General features: G+C 42.6%; 1 protein-coding gene across 1 annotated transcript in view; it reads right to left on the bottom strand.

The window, feature by feature from the left end:
• Nucleotides 1-619: 619 nt before the first annotated feature.
• Nucleotides 620-13,677, bottom strand: part of nuak2 (NUAK family, SNF1-like kinase, 2) — a 44,096-nt gene continuing 31,038 nt past the window's right edge. The window contains exons 4-7 of the mRNA XM_072563859.1: nucleotides 13,027-13,092; nucleotides 7,786-7,905; nucleotides 6,640-6,772; nucleotides 620-4,705 (exon numbers count right to left, since the gene is read on the bottom strand). Of these exons, the coding sequence (XP_072419960.1) occupies nucleotides 3,600-4,705; nucleotides 6,640-6,772; nucleotides 7,786-7,905; nucleotides 13,027-13,092 (1,425 nt within the window). The 3' untranslated portion in view covers nucleotides 620-3,599. The remainder of the gene's footprint in view (nucleotides 4,706-6,639; nucleotides 6,773-7,785; nucleotides 7,906-13,026; nucleotides 13,093-13,677) is intronic.

The raw sequence follows: 13,677 nt of genomic DNA on the forward strand, positions 1-13,677 counted from the left end.
GACTTTACTGCTCCTCGGATGCTGCCTGAACTGCTGTGCTCTTCCAGCATCACTAATCCAGTTTCTGGATTAATAGTCCAGTGATAAACCACTTGCTATTGCCTCCCCCAATCTGATACATTATGAATGGCTTTGATAGGGTAGACAAAGTCGATATTTTCGCTGGAGGAAGTCTAACATTGGGAAGGGTGTACATACAGATGATACTGAGTAATAAATCTAATGGGGAATTTAGAAGGAACTTTGAGCAGAATATAGTGAGAGTGTGAAAATCTCTACCGTGTGGAGTAATTGATGTGAATAACCTTTAAGGGGAACATAGATAACACAGGAGATTGGAGTTGAAGGATATGCTGATAGGGTGAGATTAAGTAGGCATTGTAGGAGGCATAGAGTCGGCTGGCCGAATAAACCCATTCCTATGCAGCTTCATTGCTTGCTTCTCACATGCAGAAGGTGTGAGCATCGGTTGATCAGTCCCTCTCAGCCTCAGAAATCAACAACTCCTCAGCTTTCTTAGGTGCTTGGGGAGGAAAGAAAACACGATGGGGGCAAGGTAAAAGCCAAAAGCTGCACTATTTCACATTTTTATCAGTTCATTAACCATTCAAGATCAGCAAACAGAAACAGTCACTTCCAAAGTAGCCACCACTTGCTGAGATGAAGGAGACTTTACTACAAAAGAATGTGACTGCAATAGATTTCCATACATATATGCACACTCAAAATCTAGGTTGACATGGTTACCAAAACACCCCTTCCTTCAGATTAACTAAAAAGACAAATCATTAAACAGTCAGCTTTAAAGGTAGTTTTTTTTTAAATTATGAGACAAATGCATTTTAACCATCTAAAAAAGATATCCACAAAGAAAAAAAAATAAATTAAGAATTTACAACAAAACAAATCACAGATTTCTTCGGTCTAACATTCTGTTTGATACAAATTACTCAGTAACTCAAGGAACACATGTGAAAAGCATGTAATCCACAGCAGATAAGCAATAAGGTCACAGACTGCTCTAACCCTAAGTTTCAGCTCCTGAAACTGGCTACAAACTAGTCTGGTTCTTTCAGATTGTGCAGAATGTGGGGAAATATTGCTGTAATTGGCATCATATTCTGTCCCTCCAGGCCACCTCCATGACCACAAGTGTTCTCCACCTTTTCATTTGACAGCATGTCTTTCAGTTTGAAGGTAGACATTGAACATCGGAAGTCTGGAGTCAAATCTGATCTTATCACATTATCTAACAAGGGTTGCTGTAGGGGTGGGAAAGTCAATAGTCCATGAAAGTGAGTGGGAACTTTGCGAGTTTCTTGTCATTCCAAACCTTGTAAGCCAGTTATAGCTAACCTCAATCACTGTCCCAAGCTCTGGTCAGCTAGCTCAGGAACAAAAGAACAACCTCCAAGTGTGTTCATTTGCGGATGGAGGATTAAGGGCTGATTGAGTGGAGATAGTTAGCAGACAATTTGGAGGAGTGGACAGGCAGGAATCAGGGAAACGATTTCCACTGATGGGAATATCCAGAACAATGGGGCATAACTCCAGAATTTTGAGCTCAGCTTTTCTGGGGTGATGTTAGGGGGCACTGTTTCCCAAATTTTGGATAGCTGGAATAGTCTCTCCAACAAAACAAAAATTGGGATGGGAGATAATTGAAAATTTCAGAAGAGGTTGATCGATGTAGGTTTGCTTCAGAAGGAGTATCAAGGATATGGAATCAAGACAGGTAATGGTTAAATGGAATTAAAATATGGATCAGCCTTAACTGAACTGAATGGGGGCCAATTTGTTTTCCTACGTTCCTAATAACAGCTCGGGTTGATATCATTTCAATTTGTTTCACTCTTTAATCTTCAGTTTATACTCTTCTATCCAAGTCTACTTAGGCTGTATCTTCCACTCAATTCCCATCAAGCAGAAAATCCATTTATTGGGGTTCAATACAATTCCATCCTGGCCACTTCTCTGGTAACTAAACATGTTAGATAACATTATACCCACTGTATACAAATGCAAGCAGCAAATTAAATCTGAAACCAATATTTCCCCACTACACAAACCTTCAAAAAAAAAGCAATTCTTGACAGATTTCAACATTCCCTTTCTACAGTCATGTGCTGGTCAACGCTGATTAAAGCCCACATGGTAAAAAAAAATCCAATTGTCCCCACTTATTAATGGGCACATTTTCAAATGCCTGCCTGTTTCTCCTGTAAAAACCCACCACCTCGCAAATATTTACAGGACAGACCATTTCATAGCCTTCACGGGACATGAAGGATTTTAACTAATCACACTGAGTCTGGGGCACTCCCAAATAGGATTCAAGTACTCATTCAGCGAAAAAAATAATTGTAACCACTCATAAATACATACATTCGTTCATTCAGAAAGACATGCAAAACCATCAGGAATTAGTACATAAAAAATATACCTTGCTTAAAGAATGATATGGAGATGATGCAGTATTTGCAACAATTAATCTTAGAATGATATATTTAGGTAGTGAAAAAATGAACTTTCAGTTTCTGATTGTAATCTCAAAGCACTTAGACAGCAAATGATGTGTATAATGGCATCAGCTCTTTCCACAGTGTAACACACATTATTCTCTTCCTCTAATCAACTTGGTTCCGTTGCAAATTAAAGAGTGTACTCAGAATTATGGTCATAATCATTATTAATTGAGCAGTAGAAAAAATTCTCTTATAATATTAAACTTCTTCTGCATTCACTTATTTACATATAACCAAAAGGTCTGAGGCAGAGGGGCAAAATAAATTAACAGGCTATATATATATATATATATATATTATATATATATATGTTTGTCACATAAATAGTAAACTCAGTTCAGTCTGGTGCAACTGCCCAATTTTCGGATGCACTTTTCCTTTTTGACAGAGGCTGTGTCACATTAGGGCACAATGTCCTCATTATTTGACCAATGATGCAGGCAACGGTTGAACAGTCTGGTGCACTATGGAATGGACTTGCTGGCGATTCATTAGCCAATGTTGGCACGGTCAATCTGAATGGCGGTTTCTTGTTAAACCGAAAGTTATAGAGGTTCTCCAGTCTCTGCCTCCCCCTATTCATCAGTACAGTTTCATTTTCTCAGAGTAGGGAGGGAGGCAGAGGGGTAAAAGGGATCGCTCATCTTTTCCTTATTCACATACCACTATTTCCTACCTTTATCCCTTATTTTACACATCAATCTGCTTCACACTATCATCACTATTTTCTTTATCTCCGTGTTCATAGTGCAGGTCTGAGTCACCCATTAGAGTTTTTTCATTCAGGATCTCGCTCGATATTACACAGCGTCCTTGTATTCTTGAAGATGAAACATTAGATTAATGAAGTAACAAGTGACTCCTTGCACTCTGTCTTGGCTCCATTCTACAACCTTTTCTCACATTCTGTACCCTCAAAATTTATCCTACATTCTCTGCTTCTTCCTCTTTCTCGAAGAGGCATTCTGAAATCTTGATATGTCCGTCCTGTTCATCTTCCGTCTCTCAGCACTTGGCTTTGACATCAACCGTTTATAATGAACCATCAATAAGGCACAGATTTAACAGAGCCACTCAGACAAGTTTATTGCAAATCGCCACAGCCTTTTTGTAGACCTCAGTCACATGATCAAGGTCCATGAGAGAGAAGTTGCTGTCACCCAACTCTGTGAAGCACTTCATCTTGCGAAGGCGCGGCCTGCAGTCTGACTCTGATCCATCCAGGTGGAGCAGGTCGTCGGCGGAAACGCAGCTCCGCATCTGACTGCGCTCCTGCCGGCCCTCAGGGAGGTCCAGGCGGTCGAAAGATTCCGAGGAGAGGATGCTGTCCTCACTCACCGCGCTGGACGGGTAGCTCCAATTCGACGAAAGCCTGATGTCAGAAAAGGCCAACTCGTTGAAGGAGCCCAAGCTCTTCAGTGTGGGACTTCCCATTGTAGAATCTGTGCTGCTGGAGGAGAACTTACCATTGCGTTTGAGGATGCCTTTGCGCCGGCTGGTTGTGTCTTTGGAGTGATCACCAATGGAATGACCGGTGTCAAAGCTCCCCACCTCAAAGACTGGGGAGTTTTCATAGTCCAGCAGGTCTGCTGACTCGCTTGGCTCTGGTGATGAATAATAACCAGATTCTCTTTTTGCAGGCTTCTTCAGTATTCCTTTCTTTGGTGCAGGGGCCACAGCACTGGGCTGTTGGCTGTTGACTTCCACTGCTGACGTGCTGGAGTCTTTCGGAATGAAGGCAGTCTCCTCCAAAGATACAGGGTGATTGACATTGCCTGCGCTGTGTGACCGATGTTCGTAATTGTTCCTTTTCTTCAAGATTCCTTTCGGCCTCTTCAGCAGTGACTTGCTCTGGCTTTCAGGAGCTCCCCCCTCCTGCAGCGACTGCGAAATGTCATTCTCCTTCTTTGATTTCTTGAGGGACCTCTGCCGCTCCAGTGGCGAACTGTGCTGCTTAAAGAAGCAACGGACCTTCGAGCCACTTTCAAAGACAATGCGAGATGACCGCTGCAGCCAGTCGGAAGTGATGGTCACCGGCATTTCATAGTCTTTCACTGACTCCATCTCGCAGACCGGGGTCTTGTAGCCCCAGTTCAACCACCAGTGATTAGCAACATCTTCAATGGTAGCTCGGCGGTCTGGGTTCACCATCAGTAGCCAACGGATCAGCCCACAGGCATCTGAGACAGAGTCAAAAAAAAACATGAACCACCATTTCCAATTAATTAGATTAGATTAGATTCCCTACAGATGGAAATAGGCCCTTCAGCCCAACAAGTCCACACCGACTCTCTGAAGAGTAACCCACCCAGATCCATTCCCCACATTTACCCATGACTAATGTACCTAACACTATGGGCAAATTAGTACAGCCAATTCACCTAACCTGCACATCTTTGAATTGTGGGACGAAACCAGAGCACCCAGAGGGAAACCCACACAGACAGTCATCAGAGGCTGGAACTGAAACCAGGTCCTGGGCGCTGTGAGGCAGCAGAGCTAGCCACTGCGCCTTGTAGCAGCAATACCACACATGCTCATTTATATAGCACCTTTAATATGACAGTATTTTCAAGGTGCTTTGCAGGAAGTAAATCAATATATCTCACTAGTTTTACAAAGGAGGCATTCAGACAAAGACTTGGTCAAAGAGGAAGGTTTTAAGAAGGACCTTAAAATGAGGAATTCCAAAACCTTTCCTCGATAAAGGCTATGGTTTCAGCTGCAATGATGGAATGTTTCATTTTCATTCATTCATTCATGGGATGTGGGAGTTGCTAGTTGGGCCAGCGTTTACTGCCCATCCCTAGTTGCCCCTTGAGAAGGTGGGGGTGAGCTGCCTTCTTGAACCGCTGCAGTCCATGTGATGTACGTTGAGGGATTTTCAGGATTTTGTCCCAGCAACACCGAAGGAATGGTGATATATTTTCAAGTAGAGATGGTGAGTATCTCGGAGGAGAACTTAAAGATGGTTGCATTCCCACATATCTGCTGCCCTTGCCCTTCTAAATGAAAGTGACTGTGGGTTTGGAAGGTGCTGTGTAAAGGAGCCTTGATAAATGTCTGCAGTGCATAGTACACATTAACTTTAGCTGCCAGAGGAAGTGGTGGAGGCTGGTACAATTGCAATATTTAAGAGGTATTTGGATGGGTATATGATTAGGAAGGGTTTGGAGGGATATGGGCCAGGTGTTGGCAGGTGGGACTAGATTAGGTTGGGATATCTGGTCAGCATGGACGGGTTGGACCGAAGGGTCTGTTTCCGTGCTGTACATCTCTATGACTATGTAAAAGTGTCAGAATTGAAGCAGGACAGAAATCGGAGTTTATGGGCTGAAGGTGGTTACAAAGATACAGGGGGCTGATGTCATGGGGATATGGAGTGAGATTTGATACAGAGATCAAAATGTTTACATTCAAAGGCACTGGTGGACCACAAGCCAATGTAGGTTAAGAAGCAAAGGGGTGATGGATGAACAGGAGTTAGTTTGAACAAAGACAACATCTCCTGTCGTTGCCAGTGAGTCATTGTAAAACTACATGTTTATCATGTATGTTGTTAATGGCTCCATGGGAAAGTGCATGTGATGTTTGGGTCGCAATTTTGACGATCTGTCCTCGGCACAGCCAATGGTCTCAACTGGGCAGTAAATATGCTGATTTCGCACTATCGCATATCCTCATTGAAATATGAATTAAAGGAATACAGTCAGGTTCCAATGATGTGAAACAAAATGTACTGGAGAAACTCAGCAGGTCTGGCAGCATTGTGGAGAGAGAAACAGAGAGTTAACATTTCAAGGCCAGTATGACTTTTCTTCGGTTCCAAAGTAGTGCTATGTTGGATTTGAAGTGATCACTATTTTTCTCTCTTTGCAGATACTGCCAGACCTGCTGAGTTTCTCCAGTATTTCAATTTTTTAATTTCAGATTTCCAGCATCTGCAGTATTTTGCTTTAATCTGTAATGATGTACCTGCCCTTCCCATTGGTCGACAGTATGTTTCCATCTAACAATTATGAACAATCCTTAAGGCCACCTCATTGGTTGCATAGCACTTTTGGATGACTCAAGATTGTGCAAGGTGCTACGTGATTGCAGGTTTTATTTTTACCTGAAGGTTTGGTAGGCTCTCGATAATCTCCATTGGTGATTTGTTTAACAAGGTTTCTGTAATCGTGCCCATCAAAAGGCATCGTGCCATGAACCAAGGTGTAGAGTAGTACACCCAAAGACCAACTGTCAACCTACCGAAAGGAAAATAATTCATGTTACCTTGGAAATCAACTTAAGCATACTGGAAGGCAGAAATAGTGGCGAATATGGGATAACCTTTTATTCAGCATACTACCAATAAATTGGCTCTATTCCTTAGACTGTATTGTTCAGTTCTACAGTACAAGCTTCTCTAAACACCTTGTGTCAACTTGGTGTGTAATCAATACACTGTGGTTATCTTCAGTATAGATCTTATAGAGACGCCCTGACTCTTGTGTGTTGGGGCACATCAATCTTATTTCAGCTCCATGTTCTGAAGACTATCACTTCTGTCCAAGTGGGATTAAGAGAATTATTACCACATTTGCTTAAAGCTAACAAAAATGCACCTTTCAGCCTTTGTCTTATTAAGCAAGGACTCCTGGTTTATTTGCTAACATTTCATGATCAGCTAACATATACTGATGGTTACCCAGCTATATTTGCCTTTTATACATAGAGACCTACAGCATTCCAAACCCAGCCAAAGGCAAGACTGCACAATCACATTAAAGTTGCAGCAGAGAAATATTTGACCCATTGCCGGCATTTAAGCAAAGGAGCCTCTTCACAGCTTTGTTCACCTCACCCTATCTTCATATCCCTTCAATCCTTTCTCCCTTGGCTGCTCATCTACTTTCAGTTGCACTGTTCACCTCAAATGCTCCTTGTGGTAAGAGTTCCACATTCTAACAATACCACAGATAAAGAAGCTTTGTCTGAATTCTCGACTGAATTTGAGAGACCATCATAGACTTCGGGCTGCTAGCCTGGGACCTCACTTGCCACTTCCATCAAGCTCAGGCCTCCTCCAGTTTCACAACTCAAAGAGAAATCCTTAACAGGAACACAGAAATGAGAAGGGGAGGATGAGGGACGTGACGTGTCAGAGCTCTGAGTAGCACGTAATGTTTGGACCAAATGCAAACACCATTGAAAAAAAAATGTTCAGAGAGCAGGTCTCCGCCACTCAGAGGGAGCAATTGAGAAATTGTGCACTCACCTCAGGGCCCCTGTATGGACGGCCATTGACAATCTCTGGTGATGCATACAAGGGGCTGCCACAAAAGGTCTGCAAAAATCGGTCTTGGTGGTACAAGTTGGAGAGACCGAAATCAGCAATCTGGGAATGAAAGATTAAAAGACAACTTTAGGGGAAAGAAAGTCCATCACTACTGTTTGAACTTTGCCTGTTGCAAATCAAAAACACAAATGACAACTCATTGTGAGTGGCAAGTGACACGTAGCATGTACACAGGGTTGCTAAAAGACTCGAAACAAGCAAACAGTGCAATTTGTGGTGTATTTACTTAAGAGAATTATACATGCTTGGATCAGATTGAGCGGAGGAGAACTGACAGATGGTATGCATGTAATTACTTTTTTTATACATCAGGGTTAGTGTAAGGAGGAGGAGCTATAACTGGGTCGGGACTGAACAGTTTCCCAAAGGGTCTCTCTGGCCTAGTTTCTAATACAAGACTCAGGCACCATGCCAAAAATACTACTTCCCTTCATATTTTTCCAAAATAAAACAGCTGCAAATGGTTTAAAATCAGACCTCAAGATGGGAGGCAGCAACTAGGGGTCTGAGGGGAGTGCTGGCCATTTCCTTCCTCTTCCACTCCATTCACTTGCTACAGTTAGGGCACCACGTAACTGTAGCCAAGTTACACACTCAAACATTTTCAAGCAACGGATGGTAGTAGAGGGAGAGAATTTCAATTTGAAAAGGCTAAAGGAGTACTGAGGACAAAGCAAATATAGGCCGGCACTCCAGTGTCAAAACCGAGAGCTGGTGTGGCTGTCTTTCACTTGGGATGTATGCCAACCTGCAGAGACTTACGCAATCCACATGGTCACCATAGGTAGACAGGACACGTGGTGTCCTGTGCCAATATTTATGTTTTTTCTACCCAGAAGTGTGCCTGTGTTTATCCATCAATCAAGACCATTAAAAAACAGATTACCTAGCTCTCACCACACTGTAGGAGCTTGCTCTGCCATACATTGGCTGCCATTTCCTACATTACAATAACTACAGGTAGCAAAACACTTTTGGTACGTCCAGACACACTCTCTTTTGGCTTCCTTTCTCTCTCCCCTATCTTGGCAATGGCGAGGCCAGTTCTCATGGCTCAGTTGAGACGAGTTAGGCAGCACAGACTGGGAATCTCTGATGTTCTGTAACTCAGTAACAAACCCGATCCCTGTATTATCCAGTAAGCCCTTGGGCTGGCCGAAACCCCAAAAGACTCTAATATTTATGTGTTAGCTGAATTGTTCATCTCCATCTAAACACACACTACACTATGAATATACCCCGCAATGAAATCCTTCCTGATGCCTAATTAAACAGTCAGAAAAGCCATAGAAACAGCCATACAGCCCCTTGAACCCATTCCATCATTCAATGAGATCAAAGCTCGTCTGTATTTTGAAGCCATCATTTTTGCCTGCCTCAATGCTTTCAATTTCATATATTTCAAAAGATCATGTCAAATATTAACTAGCAATTTGACTGTCAGGGTCAGTATTGAGCAAAAGATCACTGGCCTCCAGATGAGGACGAAAGGTAAACAGACTTGTAGCAAAAATAGGCCAGAGAGATACTGCAGAATGGAGAGAGTCTAAAGCAAACAACACACGCCAATTAAAGGAAAATGCCTGTTTGATGGGTTCTAGTCAGTTGCTGGTTGGGTCTTTTGAGGGAAGTGCTTTTGCAATTTGCTGCAGTGCCTGTAGGGAGAAGAGGAGGATATCAGATGGGGTCCCCTGCTCCCATTGACCATATAATGCTTCCTGCCTTTAGGTACATGGGGGGGGGGTTACAGCATTGCCAGAGTCAGGCTGTCCTCTGCGGTTTTCTACAATCAACTATTTCCATGGTACTACAAAACAGAGAGGCTTGACAAAGAGATAGAAATACTTGTGAAACTGCACTCAACACCTTCAGAAGAAAACAAGGGAGGGGGGACAGGGACTGAAACAACTGCATGGTGTGTTGTCAGATTAAATAACAAATTTCAAAATTAAGAAATAAGGGGTAGGGCTGAAGCCGATCATTTGGCCCATCAAAACTGCTCTATTATTCTATGAGTTCTTGGCTGATCTTCTACCTCAACACTCACATTTTTCCCATGAGCCCCAATTACTTAAGACCACAACAATTGGTCCTCCTCTGCTTTGAGTATACTCAGTAACTAAGTATTCAGTGCTCTGAAGAAGAGAAGTTGAAAGGTTCACAACTAAAATTAGACCAAACTGTTGCAAACTGGTGAAATGATTGATGACAGAACTTACAGATTTTCAACTAGATTTAATTGTTATGGAAATCCACTGAAAAAACAACGGTGGATTGGAATTTTGTGAATTTGAACTGGTTAATGCTCTTTAACATTCCTTTGTTATTCTCCGATTGGTTTCATTTTGTCCTTAAAATGTCCATTAATGGTCACAGAGCTCTTTCTCTGAGAATTATAGACTGGCACAACTCAGAAGAAGCCAGTTTGTCCATCCAAGTTCACAACATCACAATGATCCAGTTCATCCCAATTACTTGATCTTTCCCCCAGATTGTCCTTCCAATGATTTATCACAAGTCCAAAAAAAAAATCAAAGCACTGCAGATTATGGAGATCAGAAACAAAATCTGAAATTGCTGGAAAAACTCAGCAAGTCTGCCAGCAACTGTGGAGAGAAATCAGAGTTAACATTTCAGGTCCAGTGACCTTTCTTCATAACAGAAAAAGAATCTTTCCTTTTCTTGCTCTCAAGTAGGGTCACTGCACCTGAAACATTCTTTACGGAGAAGTGTTTGCAAAAAAATACAATTCATTCAGGGAATGAATGCTGGCTAGGACAACATTTATTGCCCATTCTTAATTGTCCTTGTAGTGATGGTGGCTGTGGTGGTGCTGGTAAGTTGCCTTTTGGAACTAACGAAGTCTATTTGCTGCAGGGGAGGGAATTCAGATTTTGACCCAGTGACAAATGAAGAAACAGCGATATATTACCAAGTCAGGATGATGGGTGGCTTAGAGGGGACCTTACAGATGATGTTCCTTGTCCTTTTAGATGGAGGTAGTTATTGGTTTGGGAGGTGCTGCTTAAAGAGACGTGGTGAATTTCTGCAGTACAACAGGGGGATTGAGTTTAAGAGTCATGAGATCTTGTTGCAGCTCTATAAAACTTTGGTTAGACCGCACTTGGAATACTGTGTCCAGTTCTGGTCGCCCTATTAAAGGAAAGATGTGGATGCTTTGGAGAGGGTTCAGAGGAGGTTTACCAGGATGCTGCCTGGAATGGAGGGCTTATCTTATGAGGAGAGGTTGACTGAGCTCAGACTTTTTTCATTGGAGAAAAGGAGGAGGAGAGGGGACCTAATTGAGGTATACAAGATAATGAGAGGCATAGATTGAGTCGATAGCCAGAAACTATTTCCCACGGCAGAAATGGCTAACACGAGGGGTCATAGTTTTAAGCTGGTTGGAGGAAAGTATAGAGGGGATGTCAGAGGTGGGTTCTTTACACAGAGTTGTGAGAGCATGGAATGCGTTGCCAGCAGTTGTGGAAGCAAGGTCACTGGGGACATTTAAGAGACTACTGGACATGCATATGGTCACAAATTTGAGGTTGCATACATGAGGATCAGTGGTCGGCACAATATCGTGGGCTGAAGGGCCTGTTCTGTGCTGTACTGTTCTATGTTCTATCTTGTCGATGGTGCACACTTCTGCGCAGATAGTGAAGGGAGTGAATGCTTGTGGTGGCAATCAAGTTAACTGTTTTGTTCTTGATTATGTCAAACAGGTTGAACCTCTGCTTATTCAGGCCAGTGGGGAATATTCCACCACTCTCCATCTGTACCTTGGGGATGATGTATAAGCTTTGGGAATTCAAGAGACGGATTTCTCAATGTAGGATTCTAATCCTCTGATCTGCTCTTGTAGCCAAAGTATTGACATGCCTGGTCCAGTTTCGTTTCTGGCGATCATTGATTTTGGAGGATTCAGTGATGGTAATGTTATTGAATATCAACAGCGATGGTTAAATCCAGTTCAGGAAGAAAGGAAGATAAATATATGCAGATAGGGTTAGATGTAGCAGAATTGCTCGGCATGGACCAAATAGCTAGATTCTATGCTGCAAAATCTATGTAAAAGGAGAAAGGGAGGGAAATACCAAGTTCAAATGAATGATTGTATGTGAACTGAAACATTAGAACAACAGAGCAGATTTCCGATTGTCCAAAACAACAGGTAGCTCTTGACACAGACAGCTATGACTTTGGTTTAAATACCCCCTGGGCACAGATCATGGGTAGGTCCTCCATAGTGGGTGATTTCCATTTGGGGTGATTTAGTAGTTTTGGAGGCTGGGGAAAGAGAGAAGGGAGACTCTCATTGGAACTGCAGAAAAAGCAATAAAAATGGACTGGGACTGAAAGGCTCTCATCGAGATAGTTAGGGTTGGGAGTGTTTGTAGTAGTTGCTAGGTGACAATGCGCATTTGTTACAGTGACCTTTTATAGAACCCATCGCAAAACAAGCCCATTTATTAGTTTGCAAGTGAACAGAGAGGCTGCACTTACTATTTTAATCAATTTAGTCTGTGACAGACAGGAAGGTAAGAATTATTGAACTGCAGAGCACAGTACGAATGTAGAGGCAGAACCAAAATGTGAACAATTTTCTAGACAAGGGCACTTTGTTTCAGAGTCTCCCTGAGTAATCACAGAATCAGGGAGATAATACCCTCTATAATTCAGAGGCTGGTTCTCCTATGTACACAGTCACCATTTTATATTTATATAAGATTTTTAATATAGTAAAGCTTCCCAAGTTGTATCATTGAAATGTTATCCAACAAATTTTCACACTCAGCCATATGAGGAGACGTTATAGCTGATGGCCAATGGCTTCCTTGGCAAAGCAAAAATGGGAGAACACGGTGGAGAGGTTAAGTGAGGAATTTTGCAGTTTAAGGCTCTCAACAGCTGAAGCCATGGCTGAAAATCACGAGCACCCACACTTTTGATCATTTAGAGGAGGCTAAATCTGAAGTCGCACAGGGATCTCAGAGGGCTGTGGGAGTGATGGGAGATAGTGAGGAGGGACAAATACAGAGGGATCTGCAAAAAGAAAAAAGTCAATCTAGTAAATCAAGGGTCACTTCAACCCTTTAACTGAGAAACTGTTCTCGCAACAAAACTTCGGCAATCTGGCAAAGCGTCACTCCTTACCTTGACATTCCTGGCGGCATCCAGCAGGATGTTCTCCAGTTTCAGGTCCCGGTGCACAATCCCGTTCTGGAAAAGAAGAAACCAAACCAAGACCATAAATTCTTAGCTTAGCTCCAGATGGCGTGAAGAGACAGTCATACACATTTCTCAATCCATCTTGGCTTTACTGCATACCTGAAAAAGATTTAGCCAGCAGAAGCACAGGAATTTGGAGTTTCCTTGTCCCTCCCTCTGTGCAGAGAGTGGTGCTGGGCCCAAGCTCCCACAGAGACAAAAATTACTTGGTTATCCAGTTGTTTGCATTTCTTGATTGGATAATGCATCTCTGGAGAGCTCAGTGTATCTTTGTCTGGCAGGTGGTTTAACCAGAACAGGGAAGCATGAAACTCCAACAGTTCAGGATGTGAACTAGCAGATACGTAGAGAAGACAGCCCCCATATGCCTGTCAGAGGAAGTTAGACTATTGGTCTGGTGTAACCTGAACAGTTGTTTCAGCGTTCTACATTCAATGCATCCAGTTCGTTTTCAAACCTCTAGTTTTTTTCCCCACTTCTCCTGAAGGTGTTTGCTACCTCATGCTGGCTGACAGTTCTGGACAGCACTGTCCCAACCCAATCATGTCCAAATAATCCCAGATACCATGTTACCAG

Source organism: Chiloscyllium punctatum, chromosome 45 (assembly GCF_047496795.1).
Source record: "Chiloscyllium punctatum isolate Juve2018m chromosome 45, sChiPun1.3, whole genome shotgun sequence".
In the NCBI taxonomy this organism is placed as follows: Eukaryota; Metazoa; Chordata; class Chondrichthyes; order Orectolobiformes; family Hemiscylliidae; genus Chiloscyllium; species Chiloscyllium punctatum.